The sequence below is a fragment of the Barbus barbus genome, assembly GCF_936440315.1.
Source record: "Barbus barbus genome assembly, chromosome: 29".
In the NCBI taxonomy this organism is placed as follows: Eukaryota; Metazoa; Chordata; class Actinopteri; order Cypriniformes; family Cyprinidae; genus Barbus; species Barbus barbus.
This window is the reverse complement of record NC_136757.1, coordinates 20,700,518-20,718,966: the sequence shown is the minus strand read 5'-3', so window position 1 is coordinate 20,718,966 and position 18,449 is coordinate 20,700,518. Positions and strand designations below refer to the sequence as shown.

General features: G+C 36.3%; 2 protein-coding genes across 3 annotated transcripts; one reads left to right on the top strand and one right to left on the bottom strand.

Moving 5' to 3' along the window:
• Positions 1-23: 23 nt before the first annotated feature.
• On the bottom strand, positions 24-10,606 carry LOC306849244 (signal-transducing adaptor protein 1-like). The gene is made up of 15 exons (XM_079384138.1): positions 10,250-10,606; positions 8,006-8,077; positions 7,672-7,791; positions 7,452-7,508; positions 6,737-6,891; positions 6,258-6,389; positions 5,948-6,017; positions 3,964-4,066; positions 3,070-3,162; positions 2,476-2,562; positions 2,248-2,313; positions 2,029-2,094; positions 1,195-1,251; positions 828-944; positions 24-680 (listed from the first exon to the last, which is right to left on the bottom strand). The coding sequence occupies exons 1-15, from the start codon at positions 10,340-10,342 to the stop codon at positions 637-639; spliced, it is 1,332 nt and encodes a 443-aa protein (XP_079240264.1). The 5' UTR covers positions 10,343-10,606; the 3' UTR covers positions 24-636.
• Positions 10,607-12,667: 2,061 nt separating this feature from the next.
• LOC306849687 (MPN domain-containing protein-like) lies at positions 12,668-18,447 on the top strand. 2 transcript variants are annotated; one of them, XM_079384913.1, is made up of 13 exons: positions 12,668-12,847; positions 13,398-13,600; positions 14,258-14,479; positions 14,887-14,998; positions 15,141-15,219; positions 15,658-15,754; positions 15,868-15,940; positions 16,021-16,097; positions 16,171-16,339; positions 16,438-16,508; positions 16,594-16,683; positions 16,956-17,048; positions 17,853-18,447. In XM_079384913.1, exons 1-13 carry the CDS (start codon positions 12,844-12,846, stop codon positions 17,937-17,939), a joined length of 1,377 nt encoding a protein of 458 aa, XP_079241039.1. In that variant the 5' UTR covers positions 12,668-12,843; the 3' UTR covers positions 17,940-18,447. The 2 variants fall into 2 exon arrangements, with proteins under 2 accessions (XP_079241039.1, XP_079241040.1); XM_079384914.1 differs by having other exon boundaries at positions 12,685-12,847; positions 16,438-16,490.
• The last annotated feature ends 2 nt before the right edge of the window (positions 18,448-18,449 follow it).

The following is an 18,449-nucleotide window of genomic DNA, read 5'->3' as shown; positions in this document are numbered from 1 at the left end:
AGAAAGAAAGCGTGACACAGGGTACGGTTTTCCATGACCATTGTATTAGTCTCAAAATATATAGTATAAAAGGTGTTTTAACAGGAACAGAAAAACAACATTTGTTTGATCTGTTTCTCTATCTGGAAAAAGAAGACCTGCAACTTCCCCACATAGTAAAGTCACAATCATATGATCAAACATTTGTCATTGTTATCGCAAGCCTGATATTTGTATGATCAGAGACAGAGAAAAGAGACGTAGACCAGCTATCTGACACATAGGAATTCAAAACAAAACATTTATATGTGACTTTTCATCTGTCTAACCTGTGATAAATCAACAGTACATCAATGAGATAAACTACACAAACAACAGTAGTGATTTACATTCAGCAGCTACACAACGCCACACATGATGATCGATAATAAATGATTGCGATAACTAATACATCACAATGCTGAAAGGATCAATAAAGAACATTTGATTCAAGGGCCTATTTGTTGAGCCAACTGGACAGCAGTGGGCAAATATCACAGATACAGTGTTCAGGTGAGTAAAGCTGTATATCATATATCTGCTGGTGTAGATTTAAGACGATCTTAATACTAAGGAATTCCACAATGAAACCATTATTAATCGCAATTGAGATTACATTTATTCCTGGTTTCGTCTCCTATTAAGAACCTCTTGGAGCTCATCTGTTAAGCAAAAAAAACACAGCGAGTTATGGATTTGTTGGGGGAAAAAATCTAATTACGCATATCAGAAGCAGGAAATATTAGTCTGATTCAAAAGTAAAAGATTTAGAGTGAAATAGTGGCACACAAAAAAGCTATTGTTCTTACTTATGTCAACATGTTGCTGCTGACACTTGGGAATATTCTTAGGCATGCCTGACAAACTGTTGCTTCGGGAACTTGTTTGAGGGTAGCCAGGAGGAAGCAAAACTTTCCTTTCAATCTCTACATTAAAACAGAAAACATTAAGATGCCTCTTCACTGAAATTGTTAGTTACCAAATCCAGAGATCTGCCAAACAACACGAGGGAAGTGATCACAGCACTGGGACATTTATTTGGCATATCATTTTTTTATTGAGTGTATAAACAGCAGTTCATCATTCAACACCCTCACCCAAATCATCTCTGATCTCAAGATATCAGTATTTCAGCCCATACAACAATCTCTCAAAAACAATTGAAACTGAACTCACCTGAACTGCTGTTTAGATCTGGAGGCAATGAATTCTGATGCGGCAAATGTCGCCCTGCTAAAACAAAATACCACCATCAGAAGGATCCAGTAATGAACAATATTTTTACAGCATGTTATTGTAAATATCAAAACAATGAACAGAACTATAAATTGACAAATTATTGTAAAGTGTTAACAGATAATGACATAAATTACACAGTTTCATTTTATATAGTAAATAACACAGTATTTGATCAAAAAAAAATTACGTAATTGAAAAAGTCTTTCACTCAGCCTTCATTAATTTGATCAAAAAAGCAGTAATACTACTATGAAACTATTGTGTAATACTATTACAATTTTAAATAAACGGTTTTCTGTTTTAATAGATTCTAAAATGTAATTTTCAGCATCATTACTCCAGTCTTCAGTGTCACACGATCCTTCAGAAATCATTCCTATATGCTGATTTGGTGCTCATGAAAATTTTTTAATTATTACCTTATGTACATGTTGAACATGTTCTTTGATGCATAAAAAGTTCCAAAGAACAGCATTTATTTGAAACAGAAATCTTTTGTAACATCATAAATGTCTTTATTGTCCAAATTTTCGAAGACGTTCAATTTTTGTATTTTTCATATTTTTTATTTTTTTATTTTTTCAATTTAATGTGTCTCTGCTGAATAAAACTATTCATTTTTTTTCTATTACAAAAATCTTACCAACCCTAAACTTTTAAATGATAGTGTATATTGCACAACACAAAGGTAACTATTAAAAACACACAAATTCTGGAATGGAACATTTTATGTAATAAGTCTTTAATTAGAAATTGGGCTTCTGGTGTTACCTGGAAGACGTGGCAGGACAGTAGGTGGAGGACAAGCTGCTTCATCCACCTCATACTCTCCAACATCTGCAAAACACAAACACAGAGTTTTCAACAACATGCATTAGAAGCAAAATTTAAAACAATTAATCAAAGTAAATAATGTGCAAAACATTAAAAGAAGCTAAAGAACTGCAAAACCTTAAATTGACAGATATTCTAAAGTGTAAAAGGACTCACTTGAGACATTGATGTAGGTGCCTTCCTGTGTGTTTGGCCCTGAACTGGATCTTTGATTCTTTGGGACTGAACATGCAAATCAAAAGAGTTACACTACACCTCATGTCTTCTAAGAGTAGAGCTGGCAGCTGAAGTTAGGCCCTCATTAAACTCAATACAATATGTTTAAAATGAGAGATACGTTCATCAGACGTATTTGTGCTTGAAGATGATTTAAAGGTACATTACCTGGTTTTGGGGGTGGCGCTGGAGGAGTAGGTGAAGGGACTTTGGGATAATGCACACTTGCCTCACAATTTTCATTATCGGCAAATGCTGAAAGAGTAAAAAAAGAATAGTATAAATCAGGCCTATTAAACTTGCCAGTTATTTCTCTTAGACGGCTTTTCTTGCATTGAAATAATAAAAGTACTTTTATAAATTCTATATTTCATTACTATTACTTGCTGTAAAACTCTCATGTCCGTCCTGCTCTGTGGAGAATGTGTGTCTCAATTGTCTAACAAACACAACAAACGATACCGGCATTCATTAAATCGGAAAAAGAGAGAAACAAAACCACCAGTTTAAATTATAATGGAATGAGTATTGGATCACGCTATCAAACATACTGCTTTTCAACCAATGTGTTTGTTATGCAAAAGAGACCACATTCAAAGTGAAAAGCTGTTTCAGCTTTGGTATCAGTCTAATTTCCTTCTAAGAGTAGGGCTGTCAGTTTAAATTAGACACTCACAAAAGTCAATACAATATGTTTAAAATGATATATAAATTCATTAACAGTATGCATTTGAGCATTAAGATGATTTAAAGATGCATTACCTGGTTTCGGGGGTGGCGCTGGAGGAGTAGGCAAAGAGACTTTGGGACAGTGCACACTTGTCTCACCGTTCTCCTTATCGGTGTTAGCTATCACTGAGAGGAAAAACAAAAGAATAGTATAAATCAGGCCTATTAAACTAACCCACATGAGACTGCCAGTCATTTCTCTTAGACGGCTTTCCTTGTGTTCAAATACTAGAAGTTATTTTTAAATATTCATTATTATTTGCTGTAAAACTCTGTCTGCCCTGCTCTGTGGAGAATGTGTGTCTCACTTGTGTAGCACTCAACTTTAAAATCAATACAAACAAACAATGCCAGCATTCATTAAGTCAGAAAAAGAGAGAACCAAAACTACGAGTTTCATCTAGAATGGAATGACAAGTATTATTGCACGCTACTGAAACAACTAGTTCTCAACCAATGTGTTTATGCAAACCATATTCATAATGAAAGAACGCTGTTTCAGCTCTGGCAATTTTACAAGCATTTTTTACATTTATTTTTTTGTCTCAAATTTACTGTTACTGAATGAAAGCTTCATGGATTGAAGGAATGTGTTTAGTGAAAGAAAGGGTTGTGTGCAATGTATTTTTACGTTTAAATTAAAGGAAAAAAATGTCAGCCAACTGGAAACCCATTTTTATTAATTTTAGGTAAAACTGAGAGTAACAGTGGAATATTTTATTTCAGTGTGTCAATCATTCTTTTAGTGGTTTCTACAAATTTCTATGATGGGGGACACATTTTTTGTAGCCTACATGCCATTCATCTTTCATAATGTTGTAAACATTCTCTAGATGTATGATTCATACCGACAAGTATGACAGTCTTGGCTGACGAAAGTTTTTCCCTAATAACTTCCCGAAAAACACTACTAAAATAGTCTCTTACTGATTTTATCGTGATAGTGTTCCTCCATCATAAGAGGCACCAAAACCCCATTGGTCTCCTCCAGCAGGCAGTTAACGACATCATGCAGTGTCTCACAGGTGATCTGCGTGTTTATGAACATGGTGTGTGAACACACTCACATTGTCTGATACATCAATGCACATAATAGAGCAAATTATATGATTCATTCAACTTTATTCATGTCCCCCAAGGGGCAATTAGTTTTGCAGCAAGACATACACAAAGCATAAAAAGCACAAAAACAATACAATAACACAACCCTAATAATGCAATTTACAACCTCACCCACCCCACAAAAAAGGGTACAACCAATTAACCACTAACCATCACTTACATTTAGCATGAATATTTCAGTAGGAATAAATGAGAATCTGTATAGATTACTCTTCACTAAAGGAAATCTAAGCTGCAAACCAGAAGGTAAAAACTCAAACTCAGAGTACAGGGGATGATCACTGGCAGACAAAATAGAGTTGGCTTTCCACACCACTTGTCTATTATACAGGTCAGTAAGACTGCACAAAAATTTACTGCTGACCTTCACTATTCTGGACAAAGCATTTTTAGCCTTAACACCAAGATTGCCATACCAACATATTATAGAAATGTTAAGATAGACAATGTAAGATTTATAGAAAAGGGACATAAGAGTCTTATCTACATGAAATTTTGACAATTTGCAAAGACAATATAGTCGTTGTTGTTGTGCTCTCTTACCAATCATCTCAACATTGGCTACAAATTTCAACTTTATTATCAATCAAACTGCCAAGATACTTATAAGATTCCACAACTTCAATTTCATGTCCCTTAATAACAGTATTCTGAATAACAGAGGATTTATGTCTAAAATCAATGAGTATTTCTTTTGTCTTTGCAACATTTAGTTGCAAGAACACTATCACACCAATGAACAAAATCATTGAATACAGGACCGTGACCATTTTCATCAGAATGAAGAAGTAACAGAATCATCGGCGTATTAAAAAAAAGGTTATAATGTTGACTGCGACAATCATCAGTATAAAGAATGTAAAGAAGGGGAGAAAGGACACATCCCTGAGGAGACCCCACCGATGATGACATCTTTTCAGACAAATGCCCATTCATCCTTACTCGCTGTGTTCTATCTATTAAAAAATAAAAAATCCACCCAACTCTATTAAGATCAAGACCAAAACTTAAAAGCTTGTCAACTAAAATGTGGGGTTGAATGGTATTAAACACAGATGAAAAGTCCACGAATAAAATTCTGGCATGTGTTTTACTTCCTTCTAAGTGTTCAAAAATCAAATTGAGCAAAGTTGCAGTGGCATCTTCTACCCCTCTACCAGCCCTATATGCAAGATTCCCTGTTTTTGTGATGAGTACTTTTTTCATTCATCTTTCAAAACATTTCACAACTAAAGAAGTCAAAAGCAACCGGCCTGAAATCATTTAACTCTGGTGGATGATTATGCGGCGATAAGCTAAAAGTGTATGTTTGCTCATTGGAGAAGCATTTACCACTAAACACACATAACCTGTAATATGCAAAAACTACAGATGCCACTGAATACCTAGGGTTTGGTTTAAGATAAAAGTCAAGAGATAGAGCGGCTCAAATCACAAATTATCACAAGTATATAAAGCCCTGTGGTAAATTCCATGAAATGTTTAATGTATAACACATCAGCTGTACTCATCCACTGCGTCTGATTCCCAACACTGACCCATAAAACTTTTTCTTATCAGAACTTCCTCTTCTCTTTCAGAGCAATCACAAATTAAGTGTCTTTCACAAGAGCTCAGAGTTCACACGAAATTACAAGTTTGCAGATGGTTAAATACATTGCTTGGTGTTCAGAGAGTCTTCCTATTACACTCAAGCTTTTATCAGGCATATTGTGAAACTGATCTATTGTTTACAAGAGGTTTTTTCATCTAAAGTAATCTGAAAATGAAAGAACAAACTATTACTTACAGGAGTCTCAAGGGCAATGGCGAATCCTCCTTCGTGCCTCCGAGACACACGATAATGTCTGAATACTGGTCTGTAGAGCACAAGATAAGAGTCTTCAGAATTATCATTCTTAACTAATACAGCTATATTAAGTTTTATTAAAGCAGAACTTCCCAGAACATGCCGACTATTGATCAAGGTCTAAGGTTCAAGCAGCAATTCAGATGATCAAGATAAATTACAGTAAATGAAGTTCTCGAGGCCATACAGCAATCTCTGTCTGTCCAGCATTCAACATGACGCTCTACTGACTATAGATTGTGTCTTTTACCCGTTAATATCTTGGCGCGTAGTGAGAGCGAAAGATATCCCATCATGACCCGGCCGCAGCAGTAGGTTTCCCCGTTTAGAGTTCCTTTCCAATAAGTACTCAGCTTCGACACGAGTGACATTATGATAACACCTGCACAAAGCATTATTGTATTATTACATAACAGGCATGGTTATTTTAATTCATTCAGTCACTATGATCACATGAAGACCAGAAATTGCTAGAAACGACCATCTATCACAAACAAAGCAATTATTAAAGGTTAAGTGTGTAATTTCTGTATCACAGTCAAAAATACCTCCCCATCTGCCACTGCTCTGCCAAACTGATACTTTCATCTCAACCAATGGCATGAGTTTAGCTTGCTGTCCCCTCTTATTAAGCCAGGACTAATTATTTAAACATCAAAAATATTACACACGTCACCTTTAACCTTTGATGTCATGCTATCATTCATAAAGCAAGTGGTTTTAACTTACGAAGGCATGTCTGTCTGTACAGTAACATAATTGTCAGAACACGAGGGTGGTGGAGGAATTGAAAGAAGCCGCTGCCTTATTGTCTCTTTCTCTATTATTTCCTTCATCATGTGAATCTGGCCAGGCAGCAGGTTCAGAGAACTTGGCACAGATAGCTGAAGGACATAAACAGCAAGAATTATTATTTTGTATTTATATAATTTGGGTATGACATAGGACTGTTTTTCGTGACACACGGTGACAAAGCAATAGGTCATACAGAGGTACTGACAGTTCATCAAGTAAAGTAAAAAGAAAACTCTCTGGTTTAGTGAACATTAGCCTTTGAGATGAAGAAAGATGCATATCTGTATTCCCAGCACAATTGCCTTCAGTCTATACAAGAATAAAACTTAAGCCATAAAAGTCAATGTGCCTCGTCTGAACAAACGCTGATAAAAGTGTGCGGCATTATTTGATAACTACATATTTAATAGTTGTAGTGTAAATGTATATGAGGAGACATCCTCTAAATATTGTACCTTCATATTTCTGGTGATGTCTTTAGAATTTCACTTTAGCAAAGTGGGTTTACTTGGCAAATAGACCTCCATAGCGTTCTAAATATCTTAATAATATTTAAAATCCTAAAACTTTGTTACATGAAAAATATTTGTTTTAAACAGATTTTAGACCTCATTATACATTATAGGTGTTTTTCAGAAGCACAACTAACCTTTGAAACTGAGAGCATGAAGCCTTTCCACAGTTCTCGAGACTCAAGGCTGGGGGCCTGAGAAAACAGGAAAATGCATCATGGGTAACTGTGTGCATTATCAGATTTCAATAACTCAAGGTTAAACAGCTGTAAGTGTACTGCAGTGAAATCAAAGTCAAGATTATTTTTTACAGAGTTAGTTTTACATAACAGGATCAGAGATGGGAGAAGTCCTTACAATCATTTTGATGTCTTCGTTTTTCATGTGCAGAGTGAATCTAGCAGCATCCATATTTCGGTCACGACAGCAGTCATCTGATACAGACACGAGATCAGAAAGCTCCAGCTTCTCTATATACTGTATTCACAAGCACAAGCAAACAGTTGATGTATTAATAATCTGTATACAGACAAACACATACAGTACAGAATGGAACAGCTTTCAGGTCTGCAAGCTTGCTTTTGAATACATTTATGCAAATTGACATGTTAGAAAATGTACACACACTGAAATTATTTTCTCAGCTACGTAGTAAAATTAATAGCAAAGGCATCTTGTAAAAATCACTTACAACACCGTCTTTGGTGTTATTGTAGAAAAAGAGTGAATTGCCACATAAACTGGTCCAGAGTTTGCGACCCATCTGTGCAAAGAAAAATAAATGCTTACTGAAAATAAATACATTTTCAGGAAAATAATAATAACAACAATAATAATAATAATAATACTAAAAATAAATATCTACTGAAAAATATTTCATATTAATTTTTAGTTCCGTCAAAATTAATCGCATCCAAAATAAACGTTTGTTTACATATATGCATGTGTACTGTGTATTTATGTATATATATAAATACACACATACAGTATATATTTTGAAATTATATTATTTATACATCTATTTAATATATAAACAAAATATTTTTCTGAAATATATATTTCCATGTGTGTGTATATACATAAATATACACAGCACACACATATATTATGTAAACAAAAACTTTTGGATGCGATTAATCGCAATTAATCGTTTGACAGCACTATTAATTTTACAATATCACATTTCCAGGTTTAAATTAGATTTTTAATCCCATATTGTGTAGATATATAGTGTTTTCATATATGTTTTTTTTAAAGAATGAAAAGCCTGAATTCATAATAAACACTTCAAAAACAAGACATGACCCAGAGGCATGGTTATTTTATACTAATTGTAACCAGTTGACATGAAATTAAATGATCTTATGTTAGTTATGATCCTAGACTATTAGAAATGTGTATTGTCAAATTAAAGCGCAAGTCACAATGCAAAATATTTACCCTGTGCTGACCAGCAATGAATTATGAACAAATAGATGAGTTTAGTGGTGATGACCTCTACCAGCTAGATGTACGCTAAGACCTGATGTGTAAAATGAAAGAAAATCTTTACTAAAAACATCTTCAATTAATAAAGTGAAAAAGTGAAGTGACATACTGCCAAGTATGGTGACCCATACTCGGAATTCGTGCTCTGCATTTAACCCATCCAACGTGCACACACACAGCAGTGAACACACACACACACACCGTGAACACACACCCGGAGCAGTGGGCAGCCATTTATGCTGCGGCGCCCGGGGAGCAGTTGGGGGTTCGGTGTCTTGCTCAAGGGCACCTCAGTCGTGGTATTGAGGGTGGAGAGAGCGCTGGACATTCACTCCCCCCACCTACACTCCCTGCCCGAGACTCGAACCCGCAACCTTTGGATTACGAGTCCGACTCTCTAACCATTAGGCCACGACTTCCCCTTAATGCAAATCTTTTATCTGTAGGATTGGATCTACACGCAAATATGCTACCAGACCAGTTTTTTTGTTGACATTTTCACATTTGTAGGAAAAGAGTTTCCATGTTGCGACAGACACTTGCATAACACTGCTTTGATGGCCAGTTTGGCCACATGAAACTTCTCCTGTTTTCTTCAGGATCACTGGTCACATCTTAATTGTCTTACATTGAAACGTAAAGCATTTCATAGAACATAGTGTCTGGTCATATCTTTATATTTGGTGCATTTACTATTTACTTACATTGAAATGTAAAGCATTTCACAGAACATGCTGTGTTATTGCTCAAAATGCACATTAGGGCATGGGTTAGCAGCATTATAAATAAATAAAAAATCTAACAATGCGTGTCATTATTTATAGGTACAAATTAGGACGCATATTTCAACAGAAAACTACACGTAGTTAACATATTAAGTAGGTTTAATACATACGCTAAAACAATGTTCATTATTTAAGAAGTTAAAGGCACCAAATACGATATGTTGAAGATTAACCATGAAAGAATTCAAAGACTGTTGTTTGTTTCATTTAGAGAGGGATCCTACAGAAATACAGTGATAAATGCTGATTAAAAATTTACAGTAACACAAGTAAAGTGACATATAGTAGAAGATTACAACCCATGATAAGATGGTCCACACTGCCAAACTCTAACCGAAGCACAGTCAATTTCATAACTAGCCGAGCTCATTCTTTTCATGCAAACCAGTAACTTTTTATTTTAATTAAAAGTGGTAAAATCTAATGAACTGTTTAAAGCATAAATACTACGACTTAATACATTTTGACAAAATGGGTTACACAAATTGATTAAACATAAGCCTCCGATCATGTATCGTTTCGTAAGGAAAAGGCTTTTTACTTTTTGCACTTGTAGTATAACCCAAACCATTTAAACTACGCACATGATGAAGACACAGGAACAGGTGTAGAAGAAAATAACTTCATCATCGTGCGTGTAGGCTATGAACACACTGACTCACCTGATCTTTGATTGATTTCTTTTCCAGAAAGCCTTCGTAATAGCATGATGGCAGCTGAGATCTCACTCGTCTAAAGCGATTTGCTGCTGCCATAAGTTACACTCTCGTCAAAGGCAAAATTCTTATAAAATAAACCCGTTCAAGTGTTTGAAAGAAGACGCTTCAAATGTCCACCTGCGCGTTTAATGCATTATTAAACTTTCAAATAGCCTACATAATATAGTTCACGTGCTAAAGCTTTAGAACAAGTTAGTGACGAAGAGAAAGCCTGTGGACTTGGTAACACGACCGTAGTCAAATGCCTATTTGAAGAGGTCTACGTGCTGTCATCCTACTTCCCCCACCCCTTACCTGTACACAGGTGAGCCAGGCGCGCTCGAGGGTTGCCGGAAGGCACGAGAGTCCCGCCTATTGAGAGGAACCGTAAACCTGACACACAAATAACCAGCCCTTAGGCACGTAGACGTAAGCAAATGGGGAAATACCCGGTTTAAAGAAAAGCCAATTTCTAAAACGCTTCCGGGAAATGGGACACATTTAAGTTCTTTTGATTGTAACTGTTACAGAAACTCAAGGGGTTTCGTAACTAAGCAGGCAATTTGGGTTATCCCAAGATTTCCCATAGCCTACATATTTACATCACTCTCCCTGTATCTGAAAATGTTATGTTTAAATGCTTTAAATCAGTGTTGTAGACAAATATACATTTTTGTATAATGCACATCTTTACTACTAGATGTACACACACACACACATGTTGGTTTTTGTGGTTTATGGGGACTCTCCATAGGCGTAATGGTTTTTATACTGAACAAACTGTGTGTGCTATTGCCCTACACCAACCCTACACCTAAACTTAGCCCTCACAGGAGACTTTGTGCATTTTTAGATTTTCAAAAAAACAGCATTTAGTATGTTTTTTAAGCCTTTTGAATTACGGGGACATAGGCAGTGTCCTCATAAACCACCTTCATATTGTAATACCTCTGTCATACCCATGTCATTATACAAATTTGTGTCCTCATAAACCACATTAACATGCACACACACACACACATATATAATGGTATTATTAACTTTATTTATAAAATAGTAATTCCACATAACACACCCACACATACAGTTTTATATAATAGTAGTTTTTGTGTGTAAAATAGTAACATATAGGCTATATTTGATATATTTACACTTAATTTGTTTATTACTGTTTCTCTCTCTCAACACACACACACACACCAATATAATCAGTTACGGCTGGTTTTTCACTTTCTTTACACTGTCTTGTCCATAATTAACATAATTTAATGCAACAATGATGACATCTGAAACACTATGCTAAAAGTTTTTCCTTAAAGGAACTACAAAAATGACAAAAGTGGGTACAAAAGTCACTGCACTGCAATGAATGTAGATTACCATTAGGTTCGCAAAGAGGTTGTTCTGGAAAACCTGATTCATGTCATTAAGGGGTTATGATACTGTTTGAAATAAATATAGTATGTGTTTAGAGTGTCTGAGGCAGATAGCATATTTTAAGCAGATTTTTTTCAGCTGTGGGCTGATGACATAGTGACTTTTGTGTTGATAAATTTTAAATATGTGACCCTGGACCATAAAACCAGTCATAAGTAGCACGGGTATATCTGTATATCTGCAACACAATATTGTATGGGTCAAAATGATACATTTTTCTTTAATGCCAAAAATCATTAGGATATTAAGTAAAGATCATGTTCCATGAAAATATTTTGTAAATTTCCAACCGTAAATATATCAAAAACTTATTTTTTTTATTAGTAATATGCATTGCTAAGAACTTAATTTGGACAACTTTAAAGGTGATTTTCTCAATATTTTGATTTTTGTGCACCAATCAGAATCCAGATAGGATATTCAAATTTATATCTCAGACAAATATTGTCCAATCCGAACAAACCATGCATAAATGGAAAGCTTATTTATTCAGCTTTCAGATGACGTATAAATCTCAATTTAAAAAATTAACCCTTTTGTGGTCCAGAGTCAGTTTTTCTATATGCGCTGGAATAATACGCCGTTCTTTGACGACATCTAGCGGTCAGAATCATACACTGCGTTCCGTTCATTACCGTAAATCCTATATTATTTTCGCATATCCCCAGCCAAACCATCTGTCCACTGCTGGGTCCCAGTCGACTGCTCATTTGACCGTGGTCCAGGGTGATTAGAAACTGTATCTAAACTGATATTAACAGAAAAATGGCAAACATTGGCAGCCGATTTGCATGCAATATTTCCGCGAGTAATGCTTCCGTTGTAACAGCAATGCAAAACACATCCATCCGCCCGCGCTGGAGAGACCACCGCCACAAACACCGCTAATTTATAAAGGGGAGTAAATGACAAGGACGGGTAGGAGGGAGAAAGGGGAGGGGAATTGACATTAAAGAAACACTACACAAGGAAACTACACTGCAGACACACACACGCCTTCATTTGATGTTTTTGAATAACAGCCTGGTGGCGAGTGTCCGCAGAAGTGTTACATTAACACCGCTGAACTCAAACACATCACATCAGTCTGTGGGCAAAGCGTTTCCGACGATTATCGCCAAATGGGTGAGAATAAAAAATATTAGTTATTTTTTAATTAGCGTGTGAAATTAATAATTACTAGGCCGCGGGGTTGTGGAGAGCAGCGAGACCAAAACACGCGAAGGACGAATCATTTCTCGACACATTATCAGAACCGTTTTGTTTCCGTTTCCGAAAAAAAGCTTATCAGATGGAGATGGCTTCGCTGATTCCCTGATGTGCGCTTCGCTGTGTTTACCACTTTGTCCCACAATAAAATACATTTTTTCCCACATACGAGTCCCGAGTAAAGACTTTGTTTAAAGAACATTATAATTTTACGATGTACAAGTTTGTGAGATTGCGTTTGAAAACTTGATCAGAGGACCTAAAACTGTCAAATGTTACTAAATTCAGTTTTCCATTCAACCACTGATTTTTCTTTTAATTTCTTAAATAAGAGAATAGATGTCTATTCTCTTTGCAAGGGTTTAGATATGACTTCACCTCATTCATATTAAAATTGCTTAATAAATATGCATGATGTATTCTTGCCTGAATTAATTCAGTATTTCTGTCTGTTCATTGTTTTCAGGCTCTGAGCCACCCTCATCTCCTCAGGTGGTGGAGGAAGGAGCGGATGAAGAGGATGAGGAGTTGAGCGGGGCCGAAGATGCAGACCTTAGGGCCTCCTCTGGGAGGGGATCCCTCCTGACCAGGAGAGGCATCACACTGAGAGTCCTCTTAAAGGACGGGCTTGTGGAGCCTGGAGACGGAGTTCTGTCCATACACTACCTGGTACTGTCCAGAAATGACACTATTAGTGCTTTTACTACTTATATCTTCTATTGTTAAAGAAATAGTTCACCAATTAATGAAAATCTGTTCACCCAAAGCTAGTTAATGATGGGGCAAGAGAGTGCTGGGGGCTCTGTATAAATGTTATGGAAAAAATAGTGTAAAAATAAAAAAAGAAGAAAAAATAATATGATTAAAAAGCAAAAATGTTCTAAAATAAAGATTTACATAAAACATTATATTTCCATAAACAGTACAGTACTGTAGTGTGTAGAAAAAGAAAAAAAAAATGGAATGCAATGAAAATATTTTCCAAATAATATTTTACATATAATATTGATTTTTCACAATATAAATTGTCTTTATGCATAAAAATATATAGCTTTCTTTTCAATTTTAGGATGGGTGTCCCCCTCACAGAGATAATCATATTTGGGGGCCCATGGCATCTAAAAGTAAAAGATTAAAACAAAACCCTTGATCTAACAGAATGTTCTGGTTAGCTCCTTTCTTTTTTCTTTTCATAAAATGAAACTGAATGGTGAGCATGACTGTCATAAGGGTAAATAATAAATAATGACAATTTTTATTTCTGGGTGAACTATGCCTTTAATACTTCTCTGCTCAGGTGTAATGACTCTGTCTGTCTCTCCACAGGGTAAAACGTTTGTTGGAGATCTTTTGAATGATGGGAAGATTCGTTGGGTGGAGACTGGGCAGATCTTTAACTCTCCAAGTGCTTGGGCAACACACTGCAAGCGTCTGGTGAACCCGGCCAAGAAGTCTGGCTGTGGCTGGGCCTCGGTGCGTTACCGGGGACAGAAACTAGTTCAGTACAAAACCACCTGGCTACACAAATACCAGCCCAGTGCTGACATGGTGAGCAATGGAGGAAAAATGACTTAAGGTCCTTGCACACTGAGACCGAAATTTTCATATACGTTTTTTTCTGTATTCGTCATCCTTTCCTATCAAAATGCTTGTTACGTATGTGAAAATGCAGAAAATCGAACCTGATCCGAATTTTTTTAATGACGGACGAAAATTTCGGAGAGTGTGTAAACGTGATTGACACAACGTGAAGTCATATTTTTTTAAGATGTGAAAATATCGGACGAGAATTTTGGACTCGGTGTGCAAAGAGCTTTAGTAAAAAGAAAAGAAAGATGTTGCAAAATGTAAATAATAGTAACCGATAATTTAAAAGGTTATAAATGAGTTACAATAAATATAAACAATCACAGTGCAGCCAGCAATTTGTGTACGATTTGATTTGTTTACCTCAGAGTCTGATAAGTGAAGGAGATGATGATGAGATGGGAGATGATGATGAAGAGGAAGGGAAAACGACCATGCTAGTAGAGGACAAGAATAAAAAGTCCAAACCTGAGCTGCACGGTATGATTGTCATCATCTGCATAAACATAAACATTACATGGAAACATCTCCATTCTTCTCAATCACCTAGACTCCTCATATCAAAACAGGACACCTGAGAAGGCATGACTTGGCCTGTTTATATATGTTGTTTTTTCTCTAGACATTAGCCTGATGCAGAGGAGAGACAGAGAGAGAATTCCGGTCAGGTATTGCACTCTTGGCACTAGAGATGCTGCAAGGTAATTATTACATTACAAATATAATGTTTCTTTTTTTATACAACAGTTGTAGAGTTTTATATGACATTTATTGCACCTTCTTTAACCTGCCTGAGGCTCTTAAGCTTAATTGTTCGATTCTGAGTTGAGACAGAAAAACACTGATGGAAACAGAAACCACTGTTTTTAACATTGATAACAATACGAAATGTTTTTTGAGCACCAAATTAGCATATTAGAATGATTTCTGGAGGATCTTGTGACATTGAAGACTGGTGTAACAGCAGCAAAATTCAGCTGTGCCACCACATAAAAAAATTACACTTTAAATATAAATGAAACAGAACAGTTATTTTAAACTGTATTAATATTTCACAATTTTATAGTTTTTTTAATCAAATAAATACACTTTCTTCCAAAACAAAGTGTACCTGAGCATTCCTGTGTTTGTCTTGGCAGGGATCCTCACACTCTCGTAGAACTGTCTGCCTTTTCTGCGATCAACCGCTTCCAGCCTTTTAATGTAGCAGTGTCCAGCAATGTTCTGCTGCTAATGGTATGAAGTTCTCATGGCTTTCTGATTTTACAATAAAGAGTAAAGTCAATACTGACGATAGAGTGTCAACAGTTGAAGCCAGTATAAACCTTTTTGCTCACCTCTATTCATAGGATTTTCACTCTCACCTGACCACAAGTGAGGTGGTGGGGTATTTAGGGGGCCGATGGGACACGAACACCCAGTGTAAGTGGGATAATTTTTGTAACTGCTGTACAAACTTTGGAGATTAGAAACACTCAAAATGTATATTTTATGTTTCTCAGTGCTTACAGTCTTGAGGGCGTTCCCTTGCCGTACCCGGCTGGCAGATAAAGACACTGCCCCAGCTGTCGAAGAAGAGGTCATTCTGCAAAAAACATTTTGTTAGTGAAGTCATATAGTCTGAGCAGTTTACCTTATTAACTGTGTTGCAGATTTGCCAAAATCTCTTCATGCGGGGGCTGTCATTGGTGGGATGGTATCACAGTCACCCACGAGGCCCCGCCCTTCCGTCTCTGCAGGACATAGATTCACAGATGGATCACCAGCTCCGCCTTCAAGGCAGCAGTAATGGCTTCCAGCCCTGTCTGGGGATTATCTGTGGTGCGTGATGGATTTCACAGACGATTATTACGCAACACAGCCTGTATTTTATTGAATGATCTGTGTTATGTCTTCTTTTCTTGGTCCACCAATTATAGGACCCTATTACCATGGCAACCAAGGTGTGGCCTCCACCATCACACCATTCTGGGTAGTTCCTCCTTCTGAGGTAACTGTTTTTAAACATCTACTGAATTTTTTTTGCTGTTGATGCCAAAAATATTATCTTGCTCTTATTTTCTTCTTCCGCTAAGCAACGACCCAATGATTACGGCATCCCAGTGGCGGTAGAGGTCACATACGTGCAAGACAACTTCCTCACTACAGACGTGCTCAACGAGATGGTACGATAACAACTAACATGCTTAATTTATGCAACAATGCCCATCTTGGGAAAACAGCAATTTTAATCTCTTCTATAGTTCAGCGGGCTTCAGAAATAGTAGCTTTTGAAGCAAATCACTGGTTGTCTCTTCAGTTTCCTGCAGCTATAGATAACACCTCAGTCTAGATTAGATTAAACCAACATCTAAATTACATCCTGTAGAATTAATTAGTATGATGTGTAAAGTCTTGTGAGAAGCTTAAGCATTTTATTTTTTATCTCTGTGTATAGATGCTGTTAGTGGAATTTTATCGGTCTGCTACTGACCTTGTGCAGTTCAGTCAGATGTGGAGTCCTAATAAATCAATACTCGACAAAATCAAGGTCTGCCATAATTTCTCTCCTTCATACATACACAGACAAAACACAATATCAGTTTTCATGATTTACAATTAACATGTTCTTTAAGGTAAAGTGTGTAATTCCAATGCCACTAGAGCCAGTATTGCTATGTCAGACTGGTTGGGATACGATGTTTTTATAGCATTAACTTCAAAATTCGTACTGATGTCATATCAGAACTAAAACATTTACTTGACATTTAAAAAAATAAATAAATAAATATTACCTCAGCCTGACTGAAATCAAACCTTTAACGTACATATGCACAGACTTAATTATGGAAGCTTCTTGCAGCTACAGGATACAAATAAGTAAATAAAATAAAAAGGTAATTGCGATTTTCTCACAATTCAGAGTTTTTTCTTGCAGTTCTGAAAAAAAGTCAGAATTGCAAGCTATAAAGGCAGAATAGTAAGATATAAACTCAGAATTGAGCGATATAAACCTGCAATTGCAAAAAATAAGTTTGAATTTTGAGCTAGTCACAATTACCTTTTATTACATGGCAGACAACAACAACAGAATGGCAAGAAAAAAGTCTGAATTGTGAAATATAAACTTAGAATTATAAGAAAAAGAAAGTCAAAAGTACCTTATTTTTTTTATTTTGTAGTGGAAATGGGCTTCCATACTTAAGTGTACACTTTTCAGAAAAATCAACCTGCAAATGTCTTAAAGGTGTCTCTACCAATTATACAGTTAGTAACTTTGACGATCATCTTACAGCAAAGCATGTATGTCTGACTAGCAGTATTTAAAGAAATGCTAATTTTCTGTCATCTTCAGGCTTCTCTGAGTGGCCACGCACCCAAAGACCAGGCATACGCACAGATCCTGGAGCACGTGTACAACCAGCTGTGCAACACTCAGTGACCGGAGCAGTTTATGTCTGTGCATTTGTGTTATTGTAGAACTGTTGACTTGGGACCTCCCGCCCTGTGCATTACCGTCTGTGCACTGTTATACTGTATATGAAATGCCTTCATGGAGGATATATCATATATGCTTCCGTCCAAACTGTTGCCTTTAGGACTGTTAGGTCTGTATCACTGGCTGTGGTTTATACGAATCTGCCATATCTGTGCTGTGAAACTTGTCTTCCTCTGTGGTAGAAACGTTTGGTGGGTAGTTAGGAAAGAGAAGAAGATGGGTAATGGAGTTCTCTCTCTCTCTCTTTTGGCTAGTATTTATCTGTTTGTGTGGTTAGATTTGTGCCATGTTAACTACACAATATGGGAACAATGCCTTTTACCTGCTGAATACCTTAAAATATACACTGGAACAAATGAAATGTGCCGATTCTGTTTGCTTCTGGCTTCTAACCTCGTACCAATGTTTTTCTTACCATACAATTAAAGAAACAGTTCATACTCACACAAGCAA